General features: G+C 40.9%; 1 protein-coding gene across 13 annotated transcripts in view; it reads right to left on the bottom strand.

Annotated features, from left to right (window-relative positions):
• The window catches only part of dmd (dystrophin), a 1939431-nt gene that overhangs the window by 51036 nt on the left and 1866128 nt on the right, over nt 1-22267 (bottom strand). For 9 of the 13 annotated variants that reach the window (XM_059968142.1, XM_059968139.1, XM_059968141.1 and 6 more), the window contains 5 exons: nt 20378-20544; nt 16941-17052; nt 13250-13386; nt 4099-4137; nt 1363-1428 (listed from right to left, as the gene is read on the bottom strand). In XM_059968142.1, coding sequence (XP_059824125.1) covers nt 1363-1428; nt 4099-4137; nt 13250-13386; nt 16941-17052; nt 20378-20544 — 521 coding nt within the window. Of the gene's footprint in view, nt 1-1362; nt 1429-4098; nt 4138-13245; nt 13387-16940; nt 17053-20377; nt 20545-22267 lie in introns of those variants that run through there. The other 4 variants (XM_059968147.1, XM_059968149.1, XM_059968151.1 and 1 more) reach the window with 2 other exon arrangements.

The following is a 22267-nucleotide window of genomic DNA, read 5'->3' as shown; positions in this document are numbered from 1 at the left end:
GAGAAAAGGGAAGAGCAGAATATTCTTAAAATTTGCTTTGCGTTTACATAAACCGCAAGCGGGGGCTGAAAGGCATTTTTATGTGCAGATGATTCTCCAAATTCTCACAATTGGCTGTATTTGTTCACCATGAGTCAGTTCTATGATACAAATCAGATAGACAATTGAAAATCCCCAGTTACTAACTGATTGTTAATGAACCCTTTGGACAAGAAGTTGACATTTTCTTGAACCCAGAAATGTACTCATTACTTTTGAAAGTTAAAGTGAAAATATACAGAGTACTTGACATATTGTATGCATCCCCTCTCCAAGTTCTGTTCAACAACTGAAGTCTGCTATTCCTGAAACAGCATTACAATCATATCTAAAAACTGGGGTTGCTTAACAGCAAATTTCCATCTCAGTAGTGTTTGAACCGACACATGAGAATCATGCGCCTTCTAACATATCTCATCAACGCAAGATGAATAACTATATTTCAAAATACTGCCGTTCCTCTGAGATTTAAGTGGTACTGTTCACTTATACCTATGATTTTTGTTTTAAGTTGTGAGAACGTGACTTGATGCCAGCTATTCAGTTATTCAATTTTTTTAACCAGTGTTTTAAACAAATTCTTCAAGGGCAACAGGAAGCTATAGCATTAAGATTGACATCATGGGCAGAATGGCCTGTCCCATACGGAATTCTTCTGAGTTCTCTTTGCACTTAACTCTTGGATTTGCTGAACAAAGGGGTCCCAGTGTTTTCCAGCAGTGAATCCAAGTGACAGGGTCATTCTTCAGATGCTGCTGCCAGTCAAACATCGATTAATTTTTCATTGGCATTTAATGACACCAATTTCCCTCAAATAATTATTCTTAAGCTACTGATTGCCAGTAATCTGCATTCCTTTCAGGACTGAAATGTAACCTAGTCCTATCGCCAACACTTAAAGCTGTTTAGAGCCCCACAATGACAGATCAACCACATTGATCTCTGAACTGTAAATATCCCTGCAAGATTTTGTCCTATAGTCCATTCAAATGTTTGACAAGCATCATTGCTAGGGATATTGAGGAACAGCAAGTGAATGGAGTCCAAATATAGACCAGCCATGGTGTAATTGAATAGCAGAATGAACTCAAGAGGGTGAATTATCTCCTGCTGCTTTGGTACCCTCCCTTAAAATATATTTTAGGTACTTCATTACAATAGCGACAAATGTCACGATATTGGAAAACCAACCAAAGGAAGTGTATTGAAGTCAATTTGACTAAATGATTTTCACTGAACAGCATCACAGAGAATGAAAAGCTAACAAACTTTCTTTGCTGAGATACGAATACAATGAAAATGGTGCATCATTTTGGCTCTTACCTGCTAGCATAATGTTCAATTCGAGAATGAGTATCATCATGTGACAACTGTGGGGATGAGGCAGGTCTGCAATTGAGAAAAAGACCTTCTGTTTACAACAAGGTAACAATGCACAAATGCTAGGAATGCTAGGACAGGGAGGCCGATAAAGCTGGTGACCAGAAAATGTTTTGTTTGATTGATGGGCCAAAGACAAAAGGTTCACTAAACAAGTTACTTGCTTGTTGAAAAAGCTGCCTGCTCATGGGACAAACACTAAGAATTTGGAGACTTAAGTGTCAATGTTATTTACTCCCTTATTTATTTGAATTAAATAATTGTATCTGATCTCCTATAATTATCATATTTACCTGCGAGCTTTTAACATGCATGTCTATTGCTGATAGTTCTGACAGACACTAATTCAATTCCCTTCAATGTACTGAGATGAAGCTAAACCAAATACATTCCAGAACTTTTGATGAAAGAAAACCAAAGACATTAATAATGGAAACGTTTCCATTAACATAAATAACAGATAAGCATCAAAGGATTTGACCTGGAGGGATGAAGATGCCAAAGAGAAAAGCCCAAGTTCAAAGGTCCAAGCATGCAATTCTTTAACAAATTGACTTCAGAGCCTGGGATTAAGTGTTTGGGACAGACAGGCTTGAGTTCTAAAATTATGGAATGCATTCATGTATCTGAAAAGCAATCCACAGTAACCTGAAGTGTAACGTCATTAACTCTGCAGAATTTTCCGTAAATTAAGAATAATTTGAGTATGCTGCTCATCTACTTATTTCCAGCATGAATTACCAGGCACAGGTGATAAAATGCTGCCTGCTGTCATTTGCTTTCTTGGCACAGGTTCAAAGAAAGGAGCACATCAAGGCAGGAGGAAAGCTGCACTCTAATAAATTAATCAAATTTATCATTTATAATACTCTATCGCAAGTGCCGTGCTGCTGACAGCCATGGAGTTGCACGGTGCAGCTTATCATGTCTGGGCTATCCTTTGAAAGGTCTATCCAACTTTGTCACATTCACAGCCAACTCATCTGGCTCTGCAGGTGCTCTCCCTGACACACCTTCACAATCTACCTCAAGTTATCATTGATGCAGTTCTCAGCACAAAATCAGAGCAAGTCAGATCATATCAGTGCAGTTCTGATGAAAGACCCTTTGACCCTGAAACATTAACTCTTGCTTCTTTCTCCACAGATTCTGCCTGACCTGCTCAGCAACTCCTGCATTTACTGCTTTTACTTCTAGATGACCTAAACCTGCTAAAAAAAATTTAAAAACTACCGCAAGTGGTTAGTTGTTCTTGATAATTACATTTACTTTATTTGACAGAATTGCTGACCTTTTTGCTGGAAGCAATTCCAACTCAATTTATTCCAGCAAGACTGTGTATGATTTTGAGCATCCATATAAACTGCCCCTTAAGATTTGCTGCCTTCCCCAGCACCATTCTAGAAAAGCTCTGCTGTGCCTTACTTAAAAGACAAACAGATCCTTTCTCATAAATGACGTTCAGGATTTGGCAAGGTTATTAGCAACAGAACCCAAAACAACATAAAAACGTGTTTTCACTCAATAAGCGGTGAGATTTGAAAGGCAGCAAATTGAATACTGGCCTTTAAAGAGAAAGGGATAAATATATGCAAGGCAAAAAGGAGGCAGGTACAGAGAGAACATGCAAAGGGGAGAAAAAAACTGGATTGCTCTTTAAGGGACTGAGCAGAGGCCCAACAAACTGAGCTGCCTCATTTTGAGCTTTTGTGCCTGACGGCAGAAGGTATGCGATAGTGAGCAAGCGTAAACGAACAAAATCTTCCATCCATACAGAGCTGATCTGGGTGATTAAAAAAACTAAACTTTCCAGTTTAAGGCACAGTGAATTTGAAATCATAGATCACAATTTTAGGATAAAGCTGCATCATCTGAACTCATTATTCATTATCTCCAGCAGAGGAATACCTTTTAAGAGACACCTAATGAGTAGTTTATTTTGTTGTGTGATTTAATGAGCTGCTTCACGAGCCTAAAGCAGTGCTGTTATGTACATATTAGGACTGTAATTTCAGGAATCAAATTAACCATCCATTTTCACTGTTTCACCCCGGTGATTTGAGGGAAAGAATCCCTTTCAATTTAGGGATAACTGAATTTGCACATCAATAATTCACATTTGGTTGTGGATCAAGAGATAATGTTACATTGGTTCTATAGAATGCGGATGGATGAACAGCAACTGTCTAGTGCATACCGTCAGTTCAAATCTAGATACTCCATAATTTGTCTCAGCACTAATTTAATGTAGCTCCAAACAAAACACTGATAGGGTTTCAAACTCCTTTCACATTCGTAGCTCAGTGACAAGAAGTGCAGGATAAAGAGCAGTTTTGAGCTCAGAGACAATGGGGATAAGTAGTGTACCCATGCCTTTTCTTAAGATATAACATTGGGACAGATGACAATCAGAGGAGTGAGAAGAGAACAAAAATTGAAGCAGAATTGCTAAGTGCACCGCCCAGTACTAATAGGAAATGATTTTAAGCACTTTGTGATAAAATAAAACTGTCATCAATAGTATTTTACCTTTCAAAAAAATCAGTAATCCAACTTGTACAAAAGCAAGCACAGTCAAGCAAAAAAAGAATTCTTGGGAACTTACAATCATACAAATATATCTTTTTATAAAAGGAAAATAAATAAAGCAGGATGCGGATGTGTACAGACGGTACTCACTCATAATCTACTGGCCAGAAGTTGATCAGAGTAACAGGACTGCAAGACAAAAATGTGGAGATGAAGAGGCAGCTGAAACTCAGAGGAAATGCATCAGGCATAAAAAAAAGGAGGAAAAGCAGCAAAAAACAGCAGTGTGGATGACAATGGAAGCAATATAAATTAACAGTATACTATCATGCTGACATGCAAATCTTCTGCAACAGTAATAATAAAAATAAATTGATCTTTCAATGATATGAAAATCAATAAATTTCAGACAGGCAAAATTGAGAGCAGCTGTATTACACCGACATAATTTACTCCTTGTCACACATGAAAGCAATGACTACGGATAGGGTTCTATTCTCTGAGGGCAAGGAAGGGCAATCCAAAAGCAACAATCCTTCATCTACCAATCAAAAATCTGCCAGCTGACACGCAATAATTTTGCTTCCATCCTTATTTGACACTTCCCAGTTGGACTGTGGAGAAATGGAAACCTGGAGTCTTTCCCCTTTTCCTGAGCTGGGAGAATGATCTCCGACTGGCCACCACCGATGAATCTTATAATGGAGGGCAGGGTAGGAGAGAGGACCACCTTGTCTGCATGGCTCTGATTTACATTGACTCAGCACAGTTAGTTACCCATTGATAATTAAGAACACGAGACCTCTTCAAAAAGCCTCGAAGGCTACTACAAGCATTACACTAAATTAATTCAATGAGTGTGAGCTGATGTGTGCTATTTTAGCCTCCACTGTCAAGATACTGGGTTAACACTTCTGGATAAATGCAACCCTTTGTACTTTCTGATCCAACTACTGATGATGCCATATGAACATCACAGGTCGTCTCTCTGCATGCACACCTACCTTATCGGCTTAGTCTTAATGACACAAATAGCGGAGTTTTATTCAGCTTGCACATAACTATTATTTCCATCATGCCATTGGGATATGACTAGACTCTTAACACACAAGAACAGTGTCACAGTAGGCCTGACAGAAGCACAAAACTATACAGGCCAAGGGTTAGATGGCGACACACTCGGATGCAGCTGCTTCTGTGGGGTCAAGTGAACCAAAGGTGTTACTGTCTATTTTCAAACATATACCTACGGTCGCAAGACCCTGCTGCACCTTAAGAACTTAGAAGTACTGGAGGTCTACCCCACCAGCGAGTTGCTCACTGCCAGAGAAACTGAAGGCACTGGACTTGCTGCAGCCTGAGCTGCTGCCTGCGTCAGAGAGGTGTCAGTGCACGAAGGCAGTGCGCAGTCTGAACAGCAAGTGATTGTCTGAGTTGCTTTTCTTGTGATCGCAAGGCGCGTGTGGATCGTGGTGCTGTGGAACACTGCAAGTCCAGTTCATTGGTTAATTGATGAAAGGCGGTGGGAGCTGCATGGCCTCGAATGTAGTGAGGACCAGGCCTCAGGCCTTGATGCTGCCTGTTTGCAGCTGCCCAGGGAAGTCATTGGGAGTCAGGCGTTCAGCTGAGGTGCCAGAGGCAGTGTGGCATTCACACTGGGGTCAGTGCTGCCCCCCAGTGTCCGCAGAAGGCAAGCTGTATTTTGTTCGACTGCATACTGCTGGAACATTCATGGACTCAGGGACTTGGATTACAAATATTTTTGTGTGACAGTATTTTGCAGTTCTCTTACATGTGCCTTGTGCTATACACTACTGTTGGTATTGTGTTTTGGTCCGAGAGTGAAGCTGTTCTGCTTTGCTGTATTCATGGGTATTCAAGTATAGTTAAATGACAATAAAACATGAACTTGTTATACAGCAAGATCAATAAACCTTACATGTGTTAACCCAGGTAATAATAAATGGATAATTAGCCACAAATAAAATCATGATTTAAAATTATTCAGATCAGATTATTTCAGTGGAATAAAGGAAATTGTAATGTCACGAGAGGAGAACTGGCCAAAGTTGACTGGAAAGGGACATTTGCAGCAATGGCTGGAGTTTCTGCAAAAAATGAGGGAAGTACAAGATAGATATATTCCAAATAAGAAGAAATTTTTAAGGGGAAGAAGGACACTACCGTGGCTGACAAGTGAAGTCAGAGGCAAAGTAAAGGCAAAAGAGAAGGAATACAAGGAAGCCAGAGCTAGTGAAAAGATGGACGATTGGAAAGCTTTTAAAAACTGGCAGGAGAAAATTAAGGTGGTCATTAGGAAGAAAAAGATAAATTATCAAAAGGAACAAAGCTAGCAACTGATATCAAAGAAGATTTTAAAAGTAGGTAAAAGAGAGTCGAGGGTCGATATAGGACCAACACAAAATGACGCTGGAGACATTATAATGAGAGATGCAAAGATGGCAGAGGAACTGAATGCGTATTTTGCATCAGTCTTCACAGTGGAAGACGTCTGCAGTATACCGGACATTCAAGAGTGTCAAGGAAGTGAAATATGTGCAGTGAAAATTACAACTGAGAAGGTTCTCAGGAAGTTTAATGGTTTGAGGGTGGATAAATCTCCTGGACCTGATGGAATGCACCCTCGGATTCTGAAAGAAGTAGCTGGAGAGATTGCGGAGACATTAACGATAGATTCTGACATTGTACTAGATGACTGGAAAATTGCAAATGTTACTCCACTATTTAAGAAAGGTGGGAGGCAGCAGAAAGGAAACTATAGACCTGTCAGCCTGACATCAGTGGTTGGGAAGTTGTTGGAATCGATTGTTTGGGATGAGATTACAGAGTACCCGGAGGCACATGACAAGATAGGCCAAAGCCAGCATGGTTTCCTGAAAGGAAAATCCCGCCCGACTAACCTACTGCAATTCTTTGAGGAGATTACAAGCTGGGTAGACAAAGGAAATGCAGTAAACGTGGTGTATTTGGATTTTCAGAAGGCCTGTGACAAGGTGCCGCACATGAGGCTGCTTAGCAAGATAAGAGCCCATGGAATTACAGGGGAGTTACTAGCATGGGTGGAGTATTGGCTGTTCAGCAAAAAACAGAGCATAGGAATAAAGGGATCCTATTCTGGCTAGCTGTTGGTTACCAGTGGCAAATGAAATACAATGTTGGAAAATGTATCATCGTGCATTTTGGTGGAAGAAATAAACAGGCAGACTATTACTTAGATGGGGAGAGAATTCAAAATGCAGAGATATCCTTGTGCAAGATACCCTAAAGGTTAACCTCCAGGTTAAGTCAGTGGTGAAGAAGGCGAATGCAAAGTTGGCATTCATTTCTAGAAGCATAGAATATAAGAGCAGGGATGTGATGTTGAGGCTCTTTAAGGCACTTGTGGGACCACACTTGGAGTATTGGGTGCAGTTTTGGGCTCCTTATTTTAGAAAGGATATAATGACATTGGAGAGGGTTCAGAAAAGATTCACAAGAATGATTCCAGGAACGAAAGGATTACTGTATGAGGAATGTCTGGTAGCTCTTTAGGAGAATTAAGAGGTACCTCAAAGAAACATTCTGAATGTTAAAAGGCCTGAACAGATTAGATATAGCAAAGTTATTTCCCATGGTAGGCGATTCTAGGACAAGAGAGCTCAACTTTAGGATTGAATGGCATCTATTTAGAACTGAGATGTAGAGAAACTATTTTAGGGTGGTAAATCTGTGGAATTTGTTGCCATGAGCGGCTGTGAAGGCCAAGTCATTGGGTGTATTTAAGGCAGAGATAGATAGGTTCCTGATTAGCCAGGGCATCAAATGGTATGTGGTGAAGGCAGGGGAGTGGGGATGACTGGAAGAAATGGATCAGCCAATGATTGAATGGTACAGCAGACTCGATGGGCCGAATGGCCTACTTCTGCTGTTATATTTTATGGTCTTATTTAATTATCTCAGATTAGCATACATCTATGATACTGCATCATGGGGCTTAGCTTGCAAGACACAATATGAACATGATCCAACTTACAGATTTCACAAAAAGTCAAAATAGCAGGACACACTGTTACATATACCTGTACTATTTCTGAGACATTTATGGGAACCTGGTGTGACATTTCAAGGGTTAAAGCTGCAGCATCATTGCTTGGTAGTCTCCAGAACTGAATTTCAAAACTATCTCCAATTTGTCGTGTAAAACCCCATCTGAGTCCGTAATAACCCCAGCAGGATCGCTGACATTTACATTCTGCAGATGATAACAGCATTGCAAATGCAACATCATTTGCTGCTATCTGTTTCCAACCCCCATGACACAGTGAAGGAAGCACTCTGCCCTACAAAAACAGTGCACAGTAAATACATGATCAAGCTAATGGATGTTAAAAATTAAATAATCACACAGTAGAAAATGAATGGGGCCAGAATAAAAGGGTCTACCGTAACCCACTTGGTCATTATTTACAAATTACAATTTGGCATTTACAGTCCACTAGCGGATGTATTTTTCCAGAGTAGCAAGTGGTATAAAATTTTAACTACTATATGAAATCATAACTAAAAGTGACAATGGATAACCCTACCTTACGGCAACTGTGCTTCCCCTCACTACAATATGACACACCAGACCCCTTAATTGTTCAGAATAAGCCGGTTGCAGCCTCTTCTGTAACAACAGAGGAATGTCACTCAATTGCTAATAATCTCTAGAAGTATCTTCTAACCTCTTCCAAATTCTGTTATCATTTTGTACCCCATCAGTCCCAGCACAGTTGATTTCTGAGATATCATCAACAGAACAGAGACAAATTTCATAACTGAGGTTGGCTTCTTCACTCGTAGATCCACAAAACATCTTCAGCAACAATTGACAGCCGTTGTTCAATTGCAGGATGCCTCTACAGAGTATATTTTAAACCTCAACATTTTTTTGGTGTTTCATTGACTTACTTTTACACCACACATTTCACGTTTCTCCATTGATGTAGGGTTCAAGCTTGTCATCTTGCTTAAGTGACTATTCCTTTTGTGGAATCAGAGGCAGTGGGTTTTGAAAAGAGATTTGAAAAATGGGAAAATATCACCTTGTCCAATCCTATGCTCAACAAACATTCACATGCCCCAGTGAATTTTAAGACAGCAATGAAAAACAATCAAAATCTTTTCTGATTTTTCTATTAGAAATAGATACCTCAAATTTAATAACAAACATGACAAAGTTTCTACCCCAGGTCAGATTACTCAAATAAACCATGAATTCATTCTGCGTCCTTCCAACATGAATGGATCAATTGTATACTGTCCTAGCATGCATTTGTTACTGGGATGAGAATAAGATTTCCACACACCTTTCCATGATGTGCTGAATCAAATTAATTGTGCATTATCTGTAGTCAGACAATTTGTCGGGGAGGGCTAATTTTCAAAAGGAAGTAATTGATTTGGGCTTGCTCATTCTTCACTCAATCGCACAGTTCTCAACAGGAAAACATTCACATACGTTTTTTTTAAATATTCACTGAAACTGATTCTGCAACTTTCAGAAACACAATAAAATCTGCAGATGCTGGAAATCCAAGAAACACACACAAAAATGCTGCAGGAACTCAGCAGGCCAGGCAGCATCTATGGAAAAGAGTAAACAGTCAATGTTTCAGGCCGAGACACGTCAACAGGACTGGAAAGACAGATGACAATTCAGAGTAGAAAGGTGGGGAGAGGGGAGGCAGGTGACAGATGAAACTGGGAGGGGGGGGCTGAAGTAAAGAGCTGGGAAGTTGATTGGTGAAAGAGATAGGGCTGGATGAGGGAATCTGATAGGAGAGGGCAGACGACCATGGAAGAAAAGGAAGGAGGAGGAGCACCAGAGGGATGTAATGGCAGGTAAGGACATAAGATGAGAGAGGGAAACAAGAATGGGGAATAGTGAAGCAGGTGGGGCAGCTACTAGAAGTTCAAAAAATTGATGCTCATGCCATAAGGGTGGAGAGTATCCAGGAGGAACCTAAGCTGTTACTCCTCCAACCTGACCATGGCCCCATCACAGCAGTGGAGGAGGCCGCAGCCTAACATGTTGGCGTGGGAATGGAAAGGAGAACTGCAATGGGTGAGTACTGGGACTTCTTTCATTTCAGTCTCCGCCTTAAACCTCTGTTGTGACCCCTTCTCTCCTCTGTAAAGTCCTTGGTTAAGAGGAACACCACCAAGATGCAAGTGGGTGTTGTAGCTGCTCACATGGTTAAACTGATCACCTTGATCAAGAGGCCGGTCCCTGTTACCAAGAGGTGGGTCCCTGTTATAGCCTCATTGCCATAGTGAATAGAACGGGTAAGTGACAACAATAACACTTCCCATTGTACATTTGGCCATGCACATCTACAGTCAATATTAAAGAACATAAGAATTAAGATTATGAGGCCACAGAGGTAAAAGCTGTGAACAAAAGAACACATTAGGAACATTCTTATTCCTGATATAATCAGCATAAATCAATAACTGTAATGAGAGATAGCTGTCAACAAAGCTAATGGCACTTTCAACAGGCAAGCTGTGTGCTTCAATTGCTGAACAATGCAAATCATGAGAAAAGTTCCACTGGCATTCCACAGGAACAAAGTTATCTCTTTAGTCTGTAGCCTTAATGAGAAGGGATGTTTTGTGATTTCTCTGCAGTTATTCTAAAAATGTGCAGAGTTGAGATAACGCTCAGTACTCCACAACCGCCACAACAACTTTGTAGATACTATTTCCTTCGTCTTGGATGCTTCATATTTTTAGCAGAGAGTATTCTAAGAGGAAATAGACAAGTTGTTGTCTCTACCAGCATGGCCAACAACCTATCTTTTCATCAGGCTTGAGAAGAAATTCACTCCTAAAATTAAACATTAACTTTTAAAGCAATCCCCCAAAATCTTCTTTGGAAACACAACTGAAAACACACAGTTCCTATTTCAACCTCATACCATGGGAAACTTTGTTTTACAGATTTATAGTAGCTGTACATCTCCATTTTGAAATTACATACAGTAGACCAAGGCAGACACAATAATGGGATAAGTCATTGATCTCATCAGCTAGTGAACCAATCCAAATATCAGGACAAAAACACACAACATTCTGAAACTGAGCAACTATCTAGCAGGGTAGTTTTGCTCAGCTGCTACTATTTAAACAGAAACAGCCTACCCCAATGCCCTTCAGATCATTACTGGAGACTTCTATCAAGCTTGCCTGAAGAAATCGCTGCTCAATTATCATCAACATATCACCTGCAGCACTAGGGGTTCCAACATACTCGACCACCTTGACCTTAAGGAGCAACGCCTCCAGTTTCATTCCTGACTACATTTTGGGGAAATCTGATTATCTGGTTGTCCTCCTCCTTTCTGCATACAAGCCGTCCCTGATGAAGAGCAAGGCTCTATACACAAGGACAACAAAAAGGTGCTCACAGGAGGCAGAGGAGCAGCTACAGGACTGTGTAGACCACATTCAAGAGCTCATCGAAGGATCTGAACGAACACGTAATGGCTGTCACTGACCTTATAAAGTCATTCGTGGACGGGTGCGTTCCCAAAAACGTTTAAGAATCTTCCCCAATCAGAAGCCCTGGATGAATCAAGAGATCCACAATCTGCTGAAGGCCAGATCACTGTTGCTTAGGTCTGGCAACCAAGTTAAATACATGAGGTCCAGGTGCGACCACACATGCAAAGTGGCAATTCTGGACCATGCTGGAGTCAAAGAAGGATGCTTGAAGATGAGCTCAATGCCTTTTATGCTCACTTTCACCAACAAACCTTCACAAACTCCCACCGCCCCTGCAGACCCTGTGATTTCAATCTGAGGCTGAAGTGAGAGAATCCTTCAGGAGGGTGAAGCCAGAGAAAGCATCTGGTCCAGAGAGCAGACTTGGACAAGTACTGAAGACCTGTGCAGAGCAACTGGCTGCAGTATTCACTGATATCTTAAGCCTCTCACTTTGCCAGTCCAAGGTACCCATCTGCATCAAGCAGGCTTCAATTATAGCCATGCCCAAGAAGAACATGCTAGCCTGTCTCAACGACCATCATCCAGTAGCACTTACATCAACTGAAGTGCTTTGAAGAAACATGGTACTTCCTGCCTAAGAGGAGACGTGGATCCATTTCAATTTGTCACAACAGGTCAACAGCAGATGCCATTTCACTGCCTCTTTGCTCAACTCTGGAACATCTGGACAATGCAGATGCATACGTCAGAATGCTCTTCGTTGACTACAGCTCAGCATTCAATACTAACATCTTCTCAAAACTAATCAATAAGCTTCAATACCTAGGCCTCAATACCCCCTTGTGCAACTGGTTCCTCAATTTCCATATTTGCAGACCCCAGTCAGTTTGGACCCCAGACACTGAAAGGAAAAGCCTACAAAAAGTAGTGGATACAACCCAGTCCAATACGAATAAGGTTCTCCCACCACCGTGCACATCTACAAGGAATGCTGATGCAGGAAAGCAACATCCACCATCAGGGACGCCTTCTAACCGGACCATGTTAACTTCCCACTGTTGCCATCAGGAAGGTGGTACAGGAACCTCAGGATCCACACCACCAGGTTCAGGAACAGTTATTACCCCTCAACCATCTGGTTCTTAAACCAGAGAGGATAACTTCACTCAACTTCACTTGTTCTCTTCACTGAAATGTTCCCACAACCTTTGGACTCACTTTCAACATCTCATGTTCCTGATATTTATTGCTTATTTATTTGAGTATTTTTTTCTCTCTTTGCATTTGCAGTTGTTGTCTTTTGCACATTGGTTGTTTGTCTCGTTGTGTCTGGTTTTTCTTGGATTCTATTGTTTCTTGCATTTACTGTGAATAGCTACAAAAATGAATCTCAGGGTTGTATATGATGACATAGATGTACTTTGATAATAAATTTATTTGAACTTCATGACTGAGGGATGTCTTTTAACAAAAGGCAAATAGGCAGTGGTGCAGAGTAAACAAGAAAATCTGGCAAGTATCCAAATTCGATCAAACTTAAATTAGTCACGGGAACTTTGACATTCAAATGCAATTGAAAACTTAACACGAATAATTTCTCCAGTGAATCTAATGGCAAATAACTCATCCCTGACAATGTCAACATCAGTTTGTTTTTGTTTTGATTCACAATAAATGCTTTTATGATTGAAGAAATTCAGGTGTGCAGGGGTTTCTGGTCATTTACTTTGGCTGGTGTAAACAGCAGGCCCTTCTATATTCACCGCATAACACTGCAGCATTTTGGAATAAAACGTGCTCCACTTACGTTTCTAAGTTATCCCCTTCCAGAACTGTCTGCACCGGCAGATATCCCATTCGGGGATGTTTTGCAAAGTACCTCTTTGTTCGGAACTTGTTCTTTAAAACCTTTGCAAAATCTCGGACATCTTCTCCCGAAGTTGTCTGAAATAGAACATTCAATTAAATTTAAAGTTACATTATTTTGCCTTCATCTTCAAATGAGAATCATACAATGAACCTGAATGACCAGAGTTTATAAAGGAATCAGAGTAAATCCTTTGTACTTTTTCCACTACAGATTGAATAATGAAGGAGACAACCCTGTCACTGAAGTGATCTATGCTAAGTGTGATGCTGCAATACATTATTGGGCAGGAGTTATATTCGCAACAAATTAAGTGGCTCCCATGTGCTATCATGAGTTGATTGCAATTTTTTGACCATTTATACCAGGAATTGAAGAGGAAAAAACAGGCAAGTGACAAAGAGTAAGGAACAAGAAAAAAAAATGCCATTTGAACTAAGTGACTGCATACATGGAGGCAACAGGACATAGTTCGAGTGGAGACACTGTATCAGGATTGAGTGACTGTGCCAGGTACAGTCCTGACGCAGAGTGTGGCAGGGTAGACACACAGAGAGGAGGACATGGTGTAGGAGAGTCGGGTACAAATAAAGGACAATGAGAGAGTGAGGTCTGAAATAGGAGGTAAATGGAAGGAAGGTCAAGAGACACAGACTGAGGAAAATTACCTAAAATGAGGGTGAGTATAGTGTTGCCTTGGCAGGACAAAATGAAGGAAACTTGGATCGAGGGCTTCCAAATATCAGCCATAGGGCAGGGAGAAAGAAACAACTGTGGGCTTGGGAGATCGGGCTGTAAGTGAAAGTGAGGGGAAGGATGGGGCAATGTAGTGGTACGGTTCACTCTAGCTCCTTCAGATTTGTGTCACACCATGAGTGGGAGCAGCTCCCAATGAAACTAATTGTGTTTGACCACAGTATTTGCTAACTTTTTTGATTCCTCCTCTTAAATGGTAAAGAATGTGTCGCTCAGAAAACGTCAGCTCGCAATAAAGCAGCAGGGAATCAATCATATTTCCCTGAAAATATTAATTAACTTCTGTGACATTTGAAAATACAATATAGCAGAGATGGCTAGAAATAAACCATGTGACACAGTTAAATTAAACAAAGCTCAGTTTTTTGAAGCAGTGCTGGTATTTAAAGGCTTTTAAGTCCAGAAATACTTGAGATCTTCAATGAAATTAACTGATACTGGTCTTAGTTACTGAGATATTCTTACCCCCACAGAAGTGAATGGGAAAGTTCAAGCTGTGACAGGCTATGGAGATTACGAAAGCTTTGTATATTGCCTTACTGACTATTACCATGGGGGGTCCATGTCTTTATGTAAAGTCTAAGCTGCACACAGTTCCATAAGGAAATTCTATCAAAATCTGGCACGCATTAGTGTTATCAAACCATTTCTATGAAGGAGAATTTTTGACAAGTTGCACACCAAAGCCCACCAGTTAAATGCAGGAGGTCCGGGTGCGGACTGGAAGCATTGATGGGAGAGGCCATTCAGCTCAGCTTCAGGTCCTTACTCCAGTAAAGGCCATTCAGCCCACTGAGGCAATGCCAGCTCTCACAGCAATCCCATTTCTTTCCCTGTAACTCAGTAAACGAACATTCCTGTTCACTTACACCATCTTGAATCTCCTCCCATCCTCCTCTTCCAAAGTAAATTAATCTACCAACCTTTGGGAAGTGAAAGGAAAGCAGAGCACCCAAGGAAAATTCACTTGGTCAAAAGAACAGTGTTACGAACACATGTAGAGCACGTGCTGGCAGAACTGATACAAGGGCAGTGGAACTGTGAGGCAGCTTCAACGCTCCCAGTACTATACTACGACCCTTATTTTTTCCCCCCAAAACTTCCATGCTCTGTGCCGCTCTGAAGCAACATAAAAAGAACTTCCTCAAAACTCAAGTGGTACATCTGAACTACAGCTACCAAACATGGAGAAGCACTGTCGACGTTTCGGGCCGAGATGTCGACAGCGCTTCTCCTATAGATGCTGCCTGGCCTGCTGTGTTCTACCAGCAGTTTGTGTGTGCTGTTGTTTGAATTTCCAGCATCTGCAGATTTCTTTGTGTTAGCTACCAAACACTGTACTTTTAAAATGACCCAGTGCTGATTTTGGGCATCACAGATGCAGTCGGTAAGTACAGTAGCAAATACTATGGAAGTTATTTGGGATCTACATAGATTAGATAGAAAACCTCAAGTGCAAAAGTCGGTGGGGAAAAATACGGCAAAATGTATACTGATTTTTACTCCAGTTTACTTCAATCACTTGTGCTGAACTTGGAATATGCTAAGTGCCAGGATATTGATCATATTCACAATATAAAATAAAGTTTGACATTTCCGGTTTATTTGTTTCCAACCTCTTGAGCAACCAGCCACGTTTAACTCTAGAGGTTATCAAAAAAGAAATAAAATTGCTGCCACTGGAAATGGCTACATAATTGAAGAACACTATTCGAATTACATTGAAGGAATGAAAACACAAACTCCATTAATCTTCACACCCTAAAGACTTACAGCTAAAGTACATCTTCAATTTCCCAAACATTTGCTTTCACACTCTACAGCAATTCATAAGAACAAAAGTAAGGCAGGAAACATGCTCTAATATGTCAAACTCAATATAAAGAAGTCTCAAGTGAAAGGACATTATCTCAAGAATGTTTAAATCTTTTCCTAAGTACTCCCATTTTACATTTTTAAACATGTTGATACAACACATCACAACTCAACTGCACGAAACGCAGAAAAGCGAACTACACAGTAAATCACGCTGATCCTACCCTCTTTATCCTAAAAAATAAATTCTAAGGAATATTTTTTAATTTTAAGGAATAAATTTTAAGGAATAATTTGCAATGAACATGATGGAAATTTTGTGAATTTGTTGTACGAAGGGAAAATACGTGGCTCCAAAATTCATTTTACAAGTGCAATGAAGACTTCATTATAAGAAAATAATTGGATTTTCGTTCTTACACTAGTTCAACAGTTATCTCAATAAAGATGAAAATGACAATAATGTCACACATGGTTAATGGCAGAGGATGATTTTATTTTGTTGTGCTATGCAAATTTCGCCAACCCCATACAAAGAGGATTTCAAATGGCATTCAGAGATAAAATAATGAACACGTTGCAAAAAATTTATATTCCTTGTTGCAGTGAAAAAGTTTGGAAACGACAGTGGACTGTCAACCTGGAACAGGCTATTTAAAACGGAAGAAAAACTGCAGATGATAGAAATCCAAGCTGCACACACAAAATGCTGGAGGAACTCAGCAGTGTTTGTTTGAAACCTTTCCCAGCCTTAGCATTTCCTATATATAACTTTATAGCCAATGAAATGCCTTTGAAAACTATTGCCCTTTGGACACAACAGCCAACACTTCAAGGGAACAATGTTACGGCTCTCTGGAAGCCTCAGCACATTAATTAACCTTGATGACTGCACTTTTAAATTCTTTATTAAAAGACTAAAACATTGTCACAGGTTTCACAAAAGAATTGCCAATTAGGCTGGGTTTAAATTAGTAGAATATCCAGAAAGATAAAGGAAATAAAATAATCTGAAGCCTTTTTCTGAGGTTGCTTTCTATGCTTACGGCTCACCACGTACCGGGGTGCAGTATTCCACCATCGGGTAATGCATTTTATGACCCTTTGCTGTCCGACCAGAAAAAAAGCAGCTTTGGCAGACATCATAATTAAAGTGCTTTAAGCTCCGGTATCTGCATAAAAAGGAACACAAATATTAGAATGCATTTTTTTTTTACATTTGTTGAATCCAAATATAATTCACTTGGAATGACAGGCCGGAAGTCTCCCGTTTTGTATTAACTTACTTGGATCAAAGCAGCTGACACACTGTTAACTGCTTTGGGTAAGATCAATTCACCTGCATTAGAGTGTTTTAACTCATTAGAATACTAAATCTGTTAGTGAGCTAGTGGTATCTTTGTAACGTTATAGTTGATCACAATACTGACTCTCCCTGTTGACAGGATATGCAGGTTCCAGAACATTGTTCCACAATCTGGCCAGAAAAAAAGGATTAAAACACCAGCATATTCAAATTTTGCCTAAACTCAGACTGCACAACCTTGTCAGGCACATGTTCCTGCAGTTCATTCCCATACCGTATAACCTTCTTGGACTCCCGATTTGCTCTGCCCTGTCTCTGAATTGCGGTTTCTTCTCCATCATCTCTGCCAACCTGATCAACACATTCAGCATTCCATTCCCCACGGCAGCAGTCCAGTGTCCCACTGAGAACCCCACCCTAACTGACTGGGGTTTCTTCACCACAACCCCCCAAACCCACCCGGATGGACAACAAAGGCCGATGCACAAACACCTGTATCCTTCAGCTCACACACCACTGTGACCTGGGAACCCAAAAAGCAATTGCTAGCAATGTGCATCTCTCTCAAAGGTTTGGAAAACTCATCATTTATTGGGCACTGCTTGTTGCCTGAAGCTTCACTGGACATTTACATGAGGTTCTAGTGGCAATGGTGCTCTCACAGTGGACTCACAGAATTGAAAGTGGCACTCACCAATAATGAATTAGTACCAGTGGAGTTGTAAAGAGAGTGATGAGACACTGGAGGGATCTATAGCTTAGGGCAATGACTAAAATTTGATGAATAAGGAGTCTGTGAGCATTAAGGGGAAAACAGAATATGAACTTGGCATCAGAACAGAATTTAAGACTGGCTTATACACAGTACAGATGAAGCCTGGACGAATCCAGTAAAGAGATGAAGAAAATTAGCATGATTAGTGACTAGTGTGGTATGAGGGAGGAAAAGAAATGGAAACCAGTGACAAGCTGGAAATATCTATCAGAATGGTGACTGGAACTTCACATCAACAGGTATCCACTAAATATAATCAGCCTGATGGACCTAACCAAGGGGCAGTCACAGGCCAGTGCAATAGCTTTCAACCAGAAGCCCAGCGGTACCATGCTTGAATGAAACCACCTGCAGGATTTCAACTCGGATCCCAGCAAGTCAATCTGCTGCCCGAGTTATAATCTGTCTCAAATCTTCCCATTTCTCTTTCCTGAGTCAAGTGAGATTGCTAAATTGTTAACTTGCTAAAAATCTTTTGCAGCTGGGGTGTTGAAATGCACAGCATGGCAATCTTCAACAGGCTCTTACACTGAAAAACTAAATCTAAGTTGGTCATTTTCAAATCTTTTTCCTGGTGAGCCACAGGAAGCAGCAATGCTCCAAATGCCAATATTGCAATCCAGCTTGACTGAATCACTTCCTGGAGCCCATCACAACCCATACTCACCTGATGGCACCTCCTCCCTCAACAACCTACACATTGGGCCACCACGAGCAACACAATGGTCCACTATCCTTTTCTATTGGATCCCACCTTCTTCAGCCCCATGTCACATCCACCTTTCAGCCGCCCAGCTTCTTAGATCATTCCTGCTACCCCTCTCCTACCTGCCTATCGCCACACTCACCTGTACCACCTATCACCTGCCAATTCTTGCTCTAGTCCCTTCCTCCCACCTTTTTTGTACTGGCTGTCACCCCTCTTCCTTTCCAGTCCTGATGTAGGATCTCAACCCAAAATGTCGACTGTCCATTCTCCCCTAGATGCTACCTGATATGCTGAGTTCCTCCATCTCCTTTGCATGCTGACCTAAGCTTGATCTTCAGCTCTGCTGGTGAGCCATCTGAGGAGTATTACAGCTTGATGGTCTGCAGGCCTTGAACTGATCTGGTCCACTGCTGGATCATCTTCCTGTAACCCATTTCCCACTTGGAGGGCTGGCGCTATCAAATTTCTACCTCACGCCTCATCCAAAATGTTTCCATTTTGTGACAAGTTTGTCCCGCTACAATATCTGACAGTAGGTTATTTAGAAAACACTTCCACCTCTTGTTTCTGAGGCAGCAGTCTAGCCAACAGTAACCTGATCACAATCTTCCTCAAGCTACAACTGTCGAATTCTCTTGCACAGAGAAAGGCAGCCAATTGTTCTGCTGACAATTGTATTCCTTAGAGTATTTCTGGGGCCAGTTTTACAAACGATGGTCTCAGTTTATTTCAATTTTCATTGCCTTTAATCAGCTTTCATGTTTGCTCCAAGTGAGTCTTCCTACTTGTGTAGGAACACCTGCACTGTGACATGGGCCTAAGGTTGCCATGGCTACCTGAAGGTACTGTAAGTCACCACTTTTGTCCCTCCAGGTGAATGTGATTTATTCTGAAGACAAGAATAACACAAATGAGACCGACTGCAATCTCAGCCTCTCCACCCATGGCACATACAAATGTTTGGTGCTTCCCGTTCAAATTCTACTTGCTCTCTGAATGTTTGCAAAGACAGTTGTGTAGAAGTGGAAAAAGGACAAAGTCTTGTGTTTCCAAAGCTTGCCTGATGAACCAAGCTGCTTGGAGCTTTGAGTTCAGGAACAACACAAAATCATTTGTGAAGCATCCTTTGGCAACTGTGTCATAACTACAAGTGCACAACAGTTAATGAAAACACCAATATATAAGGCTTGAATATCCTACAAAGGAGCAACAACATCGTGACTTTATCCAGCCTTGTTTGTGCCTCTGCCCCTGCCATTACCTAGGGCCCAAGTGCAAATGAGAAAACTGGTTTGATGAGAAAGGTGCCTGACACCGTAACACAAAGCCTGGATGAAAGCAGGTATACTCCAATTAATAGTTATTCACTTACTTTCACTACTTATGACACATCTGGTAGAAACCACTGTAGGTGCAGGGAGGCAATGTCATGAAACCAACAGAATCATACAGGAAACCAGGAGCAGCGTTAGGTTTTGATTATTTCTGTGCTTTACTTTCAAAATCGAATAAGTAGAGCATTGCCTTACTCTAACTTGGATAAAAGATCCCCCTCTCTGTTTCTGTAGATATACAAACTATCCAGAGCAGAGGCCTACACAAAGCATAATTGTCCCACTTGATTGTTCGATAATTGAAAGCATTTGGAATGATTTGAACTAGACAGCAATTTTAGGCCACTAGGGAAGGAAAATATTACATTTGTACCTGAATCCAATGATGGGGCATTCTTTACAAATATTGCACTTGGCCTGGTGTTTAGCTGTCTCAGCTGCTGCCACTCTGTGGAGTACTGGCATCCAGACCATCGACTGAGGCTCCAGCCTCATCCAATCCAGGAACAAGGCTGCCTCAATCTCGGGCTTGTTATTGGCCTTGGGAGCAGAAGAGAAAGATATTCAAAGCTATTAAACAGCATGGAAAGTTATGCTTGCCCTGTAATTCACCTTTGTACTCTCTTAATTCATCAGCAGATAAAAGTTTCCAAACAGCAATAATCAAATCATAAATTTCAACATCATTATCATCTAAAGTAATTAACATCTTGATTCTTTTCTTTCCTTGTGTATTAATGTAGGGCACAGCGCAAAATGAGCAAACTTACAGAAGTCGTTAACTCATAAACACAACTCCAATGGCTACTGAAAACATGAACTAAGTGAATCAGATGCACTGATTTCTTTCAGAACTGAGCCAGTATCCAACAGTTTGCCAGAGAATACTATATTCATCAACATGATTCCCCATTGATGCATCTCCTGAATAGGATCTACAACTGGGGGATGGAAAAGCTAAAGCTGGGCATGCTGACTGCTTTCCTGACATGAAAATTAGCACCACAGTGATGTTCACTTAATTTATGCATTATTCTAGGAATTGCATTGTGTGTTATACTGAAGGTAACATACATTTCATTTAAAATAACTGGAAGAACAATCGGTCCTCAAATTGCATTCCTAATCTAAACAGGAACAATTTCATGAGCCACCTCCTAAGCGTTGAATCAACACCAAATCCTTGCGGGCAAATGAACCACATGGCGCAGGGAAATTAGGTAATGTGCTGCCGCATTAAACTGAGGACAGCAAATAGGTACCCCTGTTTAAATTGCTCCTTCTACTGAAGTCAGTATTATCTACTTGGAAATTTATTTGCCAATTTATATGCACACGATGCATATTTATTAATGTCTTTTCCCTCATTTTAAGTGCTCCTTTCATTAGCCACATCACTGTAAATTATAAAACTGCACATCTTATTCTTGAAGCTAAATTGTTTATGTAAATGATGAACATGGTTCCCAGTGCCAAATTAAGTGACATAACACTTACCACCCTGTGCAGTTTTAACTCCTAACCTGCAATTAGTAGTCAACCTGCCAAATAATCTGTCCCTTGTCCTGAGCCCACGAGTTCTGAAACTGGTCATAAATCCTTCAGATGATGCTTTACTGCAGGCGTTTTGAGAATCCATATTTATTGAGACAGATCTTCCTATGAGATGCCAGCAGAAGTGCTGAGGCACCCCAATATTTTGCAGATTTTGAGTTGTGCTTCAATTGTAACTTGTTCTACAGGGAATCGCTGAATAGCACCATGAAACTTCTGAAGCAGTCTGCGGATTTTGCGCTGCTCAGGCAGAAAAATCTGCCTGTAGAACGTTTATTTCAATTCAATCAAGTTAGCCAAAGTAACTTCAACTCTTTAAATAAGTGCTCTTTTAACTAAAAAAAAATAAATTTATATTAAGAATCATCTTCCACCCCCACCCCTCAAAAAGGTCTTCAGTGATCTAAGGATTCATATTGAAGATGTCAATGGCCATTAACAGCTGGAGAATCTGGGAAGAAGGGGTCACTCAGTGAGCAGAGCCAGCTAACTGCACCCAAACACCTGCTACACAGCACTCCAAGAAACCACTGTCCCAGCAGCAGACTGAATCATGACCCACTTGGGCAGAAACAGCAAGGGCAGAGAGAGAGTGACCTATGAATATGGGCAGCGGGGGACCTGCTCTTCGCATTGCCTGAACAGACTCTTACTGCAATTTCTGCCACTTCGGAAAAATAATTTGGAAAACCAACCATGAGCACCCTCT

This window comes from Hypanus sabinus, chromosome 4 (assembly GCF_030144855.1).
Source record: "Hypanus sabinus isolate sHypSab1 chromosome 4, sHypSab1.hap1, whole genome shotgun sequence".
NCBI classification, from domain to species: domain Eukaryota; kingdom Metazoa; phylum Chordata; class Chondrichthyes; order Myliobatiformes; family Dasyatidae; genus Hypanus; species Hypanus sabinus.
The sequence above is the reverse complement of the archived record's forward strand: the minus strand, read 5'-3'. Positions and strand labels throughout refer to the sequence as shown.